At 39.9% G+C, this 12,346-nt stretch overlaps 1 protein-coding gene across 1 annotated transcript in view; it reads right to left on the bottom strand.

The window, feature by feature from the left end:
- The window catches only part of NBAS (NBAS subunit of NRZ tethering complex), a 336,306-nt gene that overhangs the window by 246,988 nt on the left and 76,972 nt on the right, over window positions 1-12,346 (bottom strand). The window contains exon 12 of the mRNA XM_052647567.1: window positions 10,811-10,939. Within this exon, the coding sequence (XP_052503527.1) occupies window positions 10,811-10,939 (129 nt within the window). The remainder of the gene's footprint in view (window positions 1-10,810; window positions 10,940-12,346) is intronic.

Here is a 12,346-nt window from a genome sequence, read left to right as displayed (position 1 = left end):
GTACAAATATTCCCACACCTCCTCAAAAGTGTGGTTTCTTCTGATATTTAGCCAATGAACATTGCGTGCTTATACTGTGAAAGAAAAAATCAGACATTACAGGCCCCATACTCAAGGATATAACTAAGAAATGGGTATAAATAACTATAACCCAAGGTCAAATTTGGTAACTGCCCCAAAAAAGACCTACAGATAAGAGTGCTAGGGGTCCTCAAAGGATGAAGAGATGATTTTGGATATAGGCTTCAGGAAGATGAGGACTTCCCAGGTGGTGCAAGGGTAAAGAATCCACCTGCCACTGTGGGAGAGGCAAGACAAGGGTTCAGTCCCTGGGTTGGAAAGATCCCCTGAAGAAGCAAATGGCAACCCACTGCAGTATTCTTGCCTGTAAAATTCCGTGGACAGAGGAGCCTGGTGGACTACAGTCCATGGGGGGAAGGGTGGGTGGCAGGAGTTCGCAGAGAGTCAGACACAACTGAGCACGCACACGTACATTGAGAAAGATAAAGGGAGTTGAAGAGGAACACAGAAAGCCTGACGCTGCTGTATACACTGCTAGCTGGATACGACTTGGATGTGGAAAACGGACGGAGGACGACATTCCAGTCAGAGGACACAACATGCAGAGGACACAGGCAGGGAAATACGAGCCTAATTCAGTAAAAAGAAAAAAAGGTCAAAGTACAAGACAACAGGGCATCTTATTCTAATTCTATGCATTATTTTTGTTTGGGGGGTTTGTGGGGAGAAGAGGATTAATGAGATCATTTTTTCATTGAGCTGATACGAACATAACATAAAATCAACCACTTTTAAAAATGAATAATTTAGTGCTATTTAGTACATTCACAGTGTTCTGCCACCTCCATCTAGTTCCAAAACCTTTTTATCACTTCCAAATAAAACCACTTAGTCATTGCACCTTTACTTGGCTTTTCCCTTCTCCCCAGCCATCAGCAAGGTACCCTCTGATTCTACAGATTTACCTATTCTGGATATTTTGTATAAATGGGTTCAAACAATAGGTAACCTTGTGTGTCTGGCTTCTTTCAATTATAATAATGTTCCCAAGATTGACCTAAGATGTCACATTCATTCCTTTTATATGGTTGCATAATATTCTACCACAAGTATATACCACAATCTGTTTGTTCATCCTTGTATTAACAGAGATTAGGCTTATTTCCAGCTTGTGGCTGCTGTGAACATGTATGCAAATGTACTGTGTCTGAGAACCGGTTTTAAATTCTTTGGGGTATATATCTAACTGTATCTTTATCTTAGGAGTACACAGCAATTCAGTCTACATGTCTGAACTAAGCATTCAACTTTACAATATGTGGGAATTTGATAGAATTATCTGTACAGTATTTTTAAGAAAGAAGAGCAACAATATCCCAAACTTAACTCTGCCTCAGGCAGAGGTGACCTGCCAGACCATTATCCTGATGGCTTGTCCCTCACCACTTTCTAAGCTGACATTCGCACTGCTCCCCTTGTACTATTCAAACTGGCCCAAACTTACCACTCTAGAACCCCAAGGACTTTACCTGTGAGAACCGTGGTCTGGCTCTGCTTTACAGCATCTGACACAAACTCTGGAGGCTGTTGCTTTGAGGATAGGATCACCAAGCTCCCAAGACCTCTACAAACTACAGAGTTGGCATTCACTCCCAGTACTTTGTTGATACACTCTAAGAAATAACCTCCATATCACTCTTCCCTGTAGGACATGCTACCATATGTCTGAAAACAGCCTAGGAGGATGCCCCAAGAATACAGTTATAGATTTTGTACAGAAAGGCTATTATGGCTAATGCATTAGGCTTAAATCTGTCTTCTCAGATTTAAGGATTTTATTTGTTGACTTCTTTTTTAATGGCTTGAAGCTAAACATAACAAAGACCCTGTCATCAATAGCATGAAAGTAACCTTTAAATGCTTATTCATTCCACAAACATTTATCAGTATTTAACACGCCAAGCCCTCTGTTAGATCTCAGGAAAGAAATGTGTGTTCAGTGTCTCTTCTCAAAGAACAGACAGTCTAGTGAAACTGTGAAAACAGCTGTGGAGAAGATCCCGATTAATCACAAGAACTATCATCTTCCCACTTATCCCTCACTGAGTCATCCCCTTCACAAAATTACTCCAGCACCTACTACGTGTCAAAGAGAAAATAAAATCAAATGGAAATGGTAAGTCTTGTGTCTACTACATCTAAGGAAGCACAAATAAGCAAGTAATGAAACTTCTTCAGAGAAAAATTAAGGCCAAAAATGAGACATAAATATATAAACATAACATACGGGAAATGTTGGAAATGAAAATCACTTTGGCAATTTTACTATAGATTCCAAACATGAACAAAACTTAATACAGATTTCTAGCCAGATGGATTTTCATATTGACAATGAAAGCCAAAGTATTTAATCAACTGAAAACTGGATGGAAGTAAATCAGAATAGACACTTCCAAACTATCTTTAATCATTTATCTTTAATCATTAGATTTTATAGAGAAAACACTCATTCAGACAAACCGTTGTATTATGAAAACTAATAAAGTACTGTATTGCTTGAAGAAAGGCCCAGACAAGCTGAATTCACAATTTGGTAAAAAGATTTTAAGTCCATATCAGGCAACAGAAACATTAATTTTTTTCTCAGGCCAACATTCAAGGTAAAGCTGAGAGCTGACTATGTACGACATGGGATTCCCAGGTGGTGCTAGAGGTAAAGAACCTGCCTGCCAATGCAAGAGACATAGGAGACTCAATCCCTGAGTCAGGAAGATCCCCTGAAGCAGGGCATGGTAACCCCTTCTAGTATTCTTGCCTGGAGAATCTCACATGGATAGAAGAGCCTGGCGGGCTACAGTCCATGGAGTCTCAAAGAGTGAGAATCAAACATGACTGAAGCAACTTAGCACGCACATACTCTCTCTATAGAAAATTCTGAAAGAGATGGGAATACCAGACCACCTGACCTGCCTGAGAAACCTATATGCAGGTCAGGAAGCAACAGTTAGAACTGGACATGAACAAGAGACTGACCCCAATAGGAAAAGGAGTATGTCGAGGCTGCATATTGTCACCCTGCTTATTTAACTTCTACGCAAGAGAAGACTCTACACATGGAATCACCAGATGGTCAACACCGAAATCAGATTGATTATATTCTCTGCAGCCAAAGATGGAGAAGCTCTACACAGTCAACAAAAACAAGACCAGGAGCTGACTGTGGCTCAGATCATGAACTCCTTATTACCAAATTCAGACTGAAATTGAAGAAAGCAGGGGAAACCACTAGACCATTCAGGTATGATCTAAATCAAATCCCTTATGATTATACAGTGGAAGTGAGAAATAGATTTAAGGGCCTAGATCTGATAGATAGAGTGCCTGATGAACTATGGAATGAGGTTCGTGACATTGTACAGGAGACAGGGATCAAGACCATCCCCATGGAAAGGATATGTAAAAAAGCAAAATGGCTGTCTGGGGAAGCCTTACAAATAGCTGTGAAAAGGAGAGAAGTGAAAAGCAAAGGAGAAAAGGAAAGATATAAGCATCTGAATGCAGAGTTCCAAAGAATAGCAAGAAGAGATAAGAAAGCATTCTTCAGCAATCAATGCAAAGAAATAGAGGAAAACAACAGAATGGGAAAGACTAGAGATCTCTTCAAGAAAATTAGAGATACCAAGGGAACATTTCATGCAAAGATGGGCTCGATAAAGGACAGAAATGGTATGGACCTAACAGAAGCAGAAGATATTAAGAAGAGATGGCAAGAATACACAGAACTGTACAAAAAGGATCTTCATGACCCGGATAATCACGATGGTGTGATCACTCATCTAGAACCAGACATCTTGGAATGTGAAGTCAAGTGGACCTTAGAAAGCATCAATGAACAAAGCTAGGGGAGGTGATGGAATCCAGTTGAGCTATTTCAAATCCTGAAAGATGATGCTGTGAAAGTGCTGCACTCAATATGCCAGCAAATTTGGAAAACTGAGCAGTGGCCACAGGACTGGAAAAGATCAGTTTTCATTCCAATCCCAAAGAAAGGCAATGCCAAAGAATGCTCAAACTACCACACAATTGCACTCATCTCACACGCTAGGGAAGTAATGCTCAAAATTCTCCAACCTAGGCTTCAGCAATACGTGAACCATGAACTTCCTGATGTTCAAGCTGGTTTTAGAAAAGCCAGAGGAACCAGAGATCAAATTGCCAACATCCACTGGATCATGGAAAAAGCAAGAGAGTTCCAGAAAAACATCTATTTCTGCTTTCTTGACTATGCCAAAGCCTTTGACTGTGTGGATCACAAGAAACTGTAGAAAATTCTGAAAGAGATGGGAATACCAGACCACCTAACTTGCCTCTTGAGAAATCTGTATGCAGGTCAGGAAGCAACAGTTAGAACTGGACATGGAACAACAGACTGGTTCCAAATAGGAAAAGGAGTACATCAAGGCTGTATATTGTCACCCTGCTTATTTAACTTATATGCAGAGTACATCATGAGAAACACTGGACTGGAAAAAACACAAGCTGGAATCAAGATTGCCGGGAGAAATATCAATAACCTAAGATATGCAGATGACACCACCCTTATGGCAGAAAGTGAAGAGGAGCTAAAAAGCCTCTTGATGAAAGTGAAAGAGGAGAGTGAAAAAGTCGGCTTAAAGCTCAACATTTAGAAAACAAAGATCATGGCATCCGGTCCCATCACTCCATGGGAAGTAGATGGAGAAACAGTGGAAACAGTGTCAGACTTTATTTTTGGGGGCTCCAAAATCACTGCAGATGGTGACTGCAGCCATGAAATTAAAAGATGCTTACTCCTTGGAAGAAAAGTTATGACCAACCTAGACAGCATATTCAAAAGCAGAGACATTACTTTGCTGACTAAGGTCCGTCTAGTCAAGGCTATGGTTTTTCCAGTAGTCATGTATGGATGTGAGAGTTGGACTGTGAAGAAGGCTGAGCGCCAAAGAATTGATGCTTTTGAACTGTGGTGTTGGAGAAGACTCTTGAGAGTCCCTCGGACTGCAAGGAGATCCAACCAGTCTATTCTGAAGGAGATCAACCCTGGGATTTCTTTGGAAAGAATGATGCTAAAGCTGAAGCTCCAGTACTTTGGCCACCTCATGCAAAGAGTTGACTCTTCTTTAGAAAAGACTTTGATGCTGGGAGGGATTGGGGGCAGGAGGAAAAGGGGACGACAGAGGATGAGATGGCTGGATGGCATCACCAACTCAATGGACGTGAGTTTGACTGAACTCCGGGAGTTGGTGATGGACAGGGAGGCCTGGCATGCTGCAGTTCATGGGGTCGCAAAGAGTCGGACATGACTGAGCGACTGAACTGAACTGAACTGAACTGATGTGGACCATTTTTAAAGTCTTCATTGAACTTGTTACAATACTGCTTCTATTTTATGTTTTGGTTTCTTGGCTGTGAGGCATGTGGGATCTTAGCTCCCCAACCAGAGAATTGAATCCACACCCTCTGTATTAGAAGGTGAAGTTTAAGTCCCTATATACTATATACACTATTTAGTATATAAGGTCTTATATACTATAGTATATGTTGGCCACCTGATACAAAGAAATGACTCATTGGAAAAGACCCTGATGCTGGGAAAGATTGAAGCCAGGAGGAGAAGGGGACGACAGAGGATGAGATGGCTGGATGGCATCACCAACTCGTCGGCCATGAGTTTGAGCAAGCTCCAGGAGTTGGTGATGGACAGTGAAGCGTGACATGCTGCAGTCCACGGGGTCGCAAAGAGTCGGACATGACTGAGTGCCTAAACTGAACTAATACATATATAAGTGTATATATAGTACATATATAAGTATATAGTACTTGTAAGTATATATACTTTAGTATACTGCAGGTAAACAGTATACTATAGTCTTATACTTTAGTATAAGTCCCCATATATTATATACACTAGTCTACATACATTATATGCACCATTTTAAACTAATTGGCTGTCCATTTGTTTCCTAGTGAAGCCACAAAGAAATCCAAAGCCTGCCCTAACCTGGCCCAAGGCCACTAGACTATTGCTGGACAAAGGAAAAAAGAGCAGCTATTGGAAGTGGTTTTCAGTTGTTTAAGGGTTTTTCAATACTTTCAGCCAGGGATGAATATACAAAATGATACCACATATTTGGTAAGTGACAGTACGAAAAAGTCAAAGAGTGAAAGTATCAGTCGCTCGGTCATAGCCAACTCTTTGTGACTCCATGGACTGTAGCCTTTCAGGCTCTTCAATCTATAGCATTCCCCAGGCAAGAATACTGGAATGGGTAGCCATTCCTTTCTCCAGGGGATCTTCCCAGCCCAAGGACTGAACCTGGGTGTCCTACCTTGCAGGCTGATTCTTTACTGTCTGAGGCACCAGAGAAGTTACACTATACCTTTTGCTTATTAGTATTTTCACATTCCCAGTTATCTCTACATAATGAAGCACACAACTCCAGGTGCCATTCATATAAACCACATGGGTTGTCTCTCCTTGTTTCCCATTAACATCTTAGCTAGTACCCAACGTCCCCACTTAAAGTCAGCATTTCCACATGTAAATACTGTAAGAAGAGTCTCTGGGGGGTGGTAGGGGGCAGGCTTGACCTATGCAGTCAGAGGACCTGAGTCAAAATGGAATATTGATTCTCACATTTAGCAATCTAAATTAACTTTCTTCAGCACTATTCCCATCTCTTAAAATGAATTAAAAGCATGTTCTGATTAATAAGATTGTGAAGTAAACAAAAGAAATAAAATTGCTATTGACAACCAAGCTTTACTATACCAGCACCATTTACTCCCAACAATCCCCCTCCAACACCACCAACAGAAGCAAAATACTAACACATTATTTTCTTAATTTGTTAATAATTTCCCTTTCAAGACTATGAATGTCTTAAGGGCAAAGGACTGTGATTTATTACATTTTCTACTCTAGGACTCAGTACAGATTCAAATACTTGAACTTTATTATTTTATGATAATATTATAGGCAATAACTACTCTATATAGCACTGTTACATTCAAGTTTTATTACATTTACTCGACTGCACTATTTCACATTTTTTTACTTAAGTATAGCTTATGTACAGTATTACATTAAGTTACAGGTGTACAACACTGATTCAAAAATTTTATGGGTTAGACTCCATTTATAGTTATGATAAAATACTGGCTATATTTCCTGTGCTGTACAATATATTCCTGCAGTTTATTTTAAACATAAAAAGTTTGTACCCCTTCATCCCCTACCCATATCTTACCGCTCCCCTCTTCCCTCTCTCCACTGGTAACCACTAGCTTGTTCTCTGTTATCTGACTAGTACACTAGATTTTAGTGACTCTCTCCAGACATTCAAGTCCAAATCTAAACTGTCCAATACCCAATGTGATTAATCCCCCGAATACAGGTGAAAGACTCAAACACGGTATGACTGTTCAAACTCCTTTTGTTGAGCAGTTAACACCCTCACCTCATGTCACCACATCAGAAGTACTGTAGATATCCATCATAAAGTTAAGGGTTTATCAGCGAGAGGCTTTCTCAATTACTTATTCTAGTATCTGGTACACACTAACTATTAACAGCTCTAGAGTTCAACATCTCTCAGAGGGCTGAAGAAATCTGTATTAAGTGCACTGAGAAAAAGAATTTGTCTCTCTTCTTTTAAAGATCAAATAAAATAAAGCCTGATAAAAAGCTTAACCAATAGGGTTTTCCCCACCTTTTTAAAAATATATTTATTTTCTCACATGGTCACGGAAAGAGCATAGACATCAGAGCCAAAGGGCCATGAAACCAAACCTCAGGTCTACTGCCTACTTGCTGAAAAACCCTAAGGCAAAGCAAGCGCTCAGTAAATAGAGGTTATTATTTAATATATATAATTAGAGTTAATTTTATAAAAGCTACAAGACTATTACATACCTGCACCTCAATCCTACTGAGTTCTGTAAACCTGATACATTTATTTCAGAATGCTCTGTGAAAATGCTGAAGCCTCCTAGCAACTTGTTTATTGATGGAATGAAGTTTCAGAAAGTAAAACAGAAAAGGGTTAGACAAAAATAGGGAGCAGGAGAGGAGGGTTCAGGGAGCAGGTGTAAACAGCATAATGACCAGACAAGAAAAGATGACAGGTAAATGGAGGAGCCGGTACAGTATTCCAACCATAACCTCAGAATTGATAAGGTTAAATGCCCTCCCTGTTCTCAACTTTGCACAGAAATTTATTGTGAAGCTAGCACTGGCAGGGGTCTCAGAGGGCAGTTTCAGTTCTGTTCAGCTAGAGTCTTTCCAGGTGCTGAGCAGCAGCTGTCAAGGGAGGCGCTGGCAGCCCCCAGCCTGCGAGGGGCAGCACTCTGGAATGAGGATGTGCTGAGCAGCAGTGAGAATGGCCCCAAAAGTAGAATCAGCCCCAAGGACATCACTAAGCCACGGACCCCTCAGCAAAGGACCCCACTACTTGAAAATGTCCCTGGTGATGACAACTAGGGTCCATGGTTTTCAGTTCTGTGAGTCCTAAATCCTCTTTCTTCCAGTTTACTCAGGCATTCAAAGGAAGTAATTTATACCAAGCAAATAAAAAGAAACTGATACATAAGACCCCAAAATGTGTAAATTATAATAAAAGGTACAACTAGCTAGGAGCTGTATCATCATGCCGTCTTGTCTACACGCTGTATGAGGAGCACTGAATCAGAGCTACAGGGGTGAGGTGGAAACTCAGAGGTACGACACAAACACCGGGCTTCAGCAATTCCTGACGAACTGCCTTCTAAACTCTCGGGGAATTTCTGTTCAAAAGACTCTCCCTAAGACAACACCATAGGCGAATTCCTGGCCTGAACTCACACCTCCCATGGATCCCTGTGGCCATTTCTCAAGTCCCTTCATTTCTTTTCACATTACTTTTCTGATGACCTATTCCAAACCACCAAGATATTTAAATTTACTCACTCCTGAGTTAAGATTCTTAAACAATTTTTGTGTTTTTAAGAGAATCATTATTAAAAGTAAATGAATAACATTCATGAGCTGAAGTATAATAAATTATAATGAAATTGATTGGCAAATAAGGATTAAAATGTCTAGCCAGTTAAAAATTCAAATGTGTGCCAATAAAGACTACAACAGATGCAACTGATCTTCGCAAGCAAAAAAAGTATCCAGAATTTTTTTCAAAAAAGAGCATACTAATGAGTTTTTTTAAATAGTGCTTATTCAATATGTATGACATTCCAAGATACTCAAAAGATGAAATATGAAGTGTGCTTCAGAACTCAATCAATGCTTCTATTATAAACGACTTTAATAATCAGTGTTCACCTTTAAAGAAAAAGTTTGCCCAAATGTAAAATTTCCCACATAAAATAGAACATCAGGGTCTATTCCAATAATGAAAGGTAAATATTTCATCACTGTACATTGATAACCATGAAAAATGCATGGTACCTTCTGGATCAATTATCTGATGAGCCCAGCTGAACATATTAAACAAAGTTTTAGGAGCTGATCCACTTCACTTCTAGAGAGAAGATACAAGTCAACTTAGCTCTCATTTCACAAGAGACAGAAAGAATGTCCCTGCATTTGGTTACTGCGGTTGAAAACTGAGGAAGATCTCTTCTGTTTAGAGCAAATTTAGATCCAGTGAGTGAGAGTGGCTGAGATGTGCAGATCAAATTAAATTCAACAACACAAGGAGGAATTAGGGAGGGAAAAAAATCTTCCTAAAATTGTTTCTAAGAGGAAAAAAACAGCAAAAACAAAGTCTGTGAAAGAGTATGAAAATGTAGAGACCCTTTCTCTTTCCCTCTAGTCTGAGAAATACAAAATGCTGTTTGCTCATTAAGAATTCTTTCAATGGTGCATTCTGATGAAATAAAATTCAAGAGAATGCTAATAGAAAGACCCTGATCTGTTCATATCTTTCAGGGAATATATTTCTATCCAGAATCACAAAACTATCACCAAAGCTGATGGCCGGATATTCCTCCAGGAAAGGGGCGTGCAGATACGAGGGAAGGAGAAATCGAACACTCACAGGGCTGACATGCAAACTGATCCTCAGAGGATTAAACCGTTTATAACAAGCTGCATGCACTTGAAAGCATTTTTCTTAAATCTTCATTCTATCACAACACATGGCATTAGATGAGCAGACCTCACCTGCCCATGCTGATTTTAGATTACAATAGATGTTGATTCTATCTGTTCCTAAACAACTCAATTGTTTACCTCTCAAACCCTGTCATTTCCAGACACTAAAAAGCTGAACAGTTCTATTTTTCTCTGTATCTTCTCTAACTGCCTTAGGAGTAAAGAGAACTCCCTTCAACCTGAAGGAAGCCCAGGATTACTGGAACTACAAGATCTGGAAAGAAGGGGAACTCTTTTGAAGAAAATGACCTTTTGAGTCTTTGATATTAGCTCACTTTTGCTGAAACATTAACATCTCCATTCTGTATTTGGGGAACGAGGAGGCAGGGGACATGCAGAGTTCAGTGGACAGAGGACACTCAGGATACAGTGTCCCGTTCTGCAGATCAGTATCAGCAAGGAGTGCTGCTCTGTTCCTGATTTGTCCTGCTACTGTGATAATATTTTAAACAAAGGACAGCTTAGGAATGATCAGAATAAATAATAGCTGTGAGCCACATTTTAAATAAACGTAAAATATCACAAAAATGAAATCTGTGTTGCCAGTACTCACCCTCACGCGAGAATCATTCTAGGAATAATCACAATCGAGAGACACACCTGCTCATGTTGCATCCACTCCCCCTGCTGCTTCAGAGACGGGATGGCCCAGATGCTGAGCTTTCCTGAGAAATGAATGGCTGCAAGGAGGGTCCCATCTGGAGAGAGGCTCATCTTGAAGATCCCATCCTAGACAACAATTATATTACAGTCATGTCAGAGCAAGGGACTTGTAGCCAATAGAAATAACTTCCTGAAATTAATACCGTTCTTCAGGGTTGCCGTGTCGTAAGCGGTCTTGCATAATTAAGGACGAGGACAGCTTCATAACATTATAAAGGTGCTCCAGAAAACAAAAAACAAGACTCCTGCCCAAAGGTTTTTTATAGTGTTATGATTTACATATAACATAAAATCCAAATAAGTGAGCATTATAAAAACATTCCTTTATATCACACATAGATTACTATGAGTTCTCAGTATCTTATGGGCTGATGTTGACAAAATTATGCATTTCTTGAATTTCATAATTTTTACAAGATTCTATATGAACACAATGCCTGAAATATTCTACACCATGGACAAACCACAAATTCATGCTGTGAATGAGAAGCAGAGGAAGACATGGAGGGGAGAAGCATTCAAAGGGAATGAAAGATCGACTAGAGGAAAATGCATGCCTTAATTTAAGAAACACATTAGTTGGGTAAGATTTTTCATATCTGCTGGCAAATTATTCGATTTAAGGAATCTAAGTGTTGCCACAAAACAGAGACACTTTGTAATACACTGACCTTAAATGGCCAAACGTGGGCTACACAGAGGAAGACTAGCCTTCCCAGTTCTACTTGTCCACATAATCTCAGTCCTTTCCCACGAGGACACCAGGTTTGCTCAGTTACCACAAGGGAAACCATCCCTAGCAGAGATGTTACCTACTGAACAACTACAACAGAACTGGAAGAACTGAAGAAATACTAACTGAAGACCTATTTCCCATTCAACCATTTATTAAGAACAGGCTCTAAGGCGGTCTCCCCCCAAAAAATAGAACAGACCAGAAAATGGCAGTCCACAACCATATTTCTCCTGCACATTTAGAAAAGCTGGCAACACAGGGCCCAAAGGGCATAATCGGCTGGAATTAGGTAGTAGTTACCCTCTTGGAAGGGTCATGAGCTTTCCAGCTAGCCAAAACCCCCATTATTTTCTATTATGGCCCCAAGATTAAGGCTGAAAGCTGCAGAACTGAAAAGTAACAATGACTATACCAAAAAAAAACAGAATTTACAATGGACTTGATTCACCATTATTATCTACCTGGCCTCTGCAGACAGAGTTTAAGTGCTGGGGTCTAAAATAACTAGGCACACTGGCCATCAAAACCAAGGAGAGCAATTTCTGGAAGTGAGGGACACTGCTGGATGAGGGAACAGACAAGATTAGCATACTCTAATCTCCTCACCGAAGACTAAAATCACTTCAATGGGATATAACAGTTCTATTCCAGATTGTCATAATGAAATGTAAGAAATTAAAATACAAATGCTTGAGAAGAAGCAAGGCAAACAAAAACACATCCAGCAAAAATCTGCA

Source organism: Budorcas taxicolor, chromosome 11 (genome assembly GCF_023091745.1).
Source record: "Budorcas taxicolor isolate Tak-1 chromosome 11, Takin1.1, whole genome shotgun sequence".
NCBI classification, from domain to species: domain Eukaryota; kingdom Metazoa; phylum Chordata; class Mammalia; order Artiodactyla; family Bovidae; genus Budorcas; species Budorcas taxicolor.
Note: the sequence above shows the minus strand (reverse complement) of the source record. Positions and strands in the feature narration are given on the sequence as shown.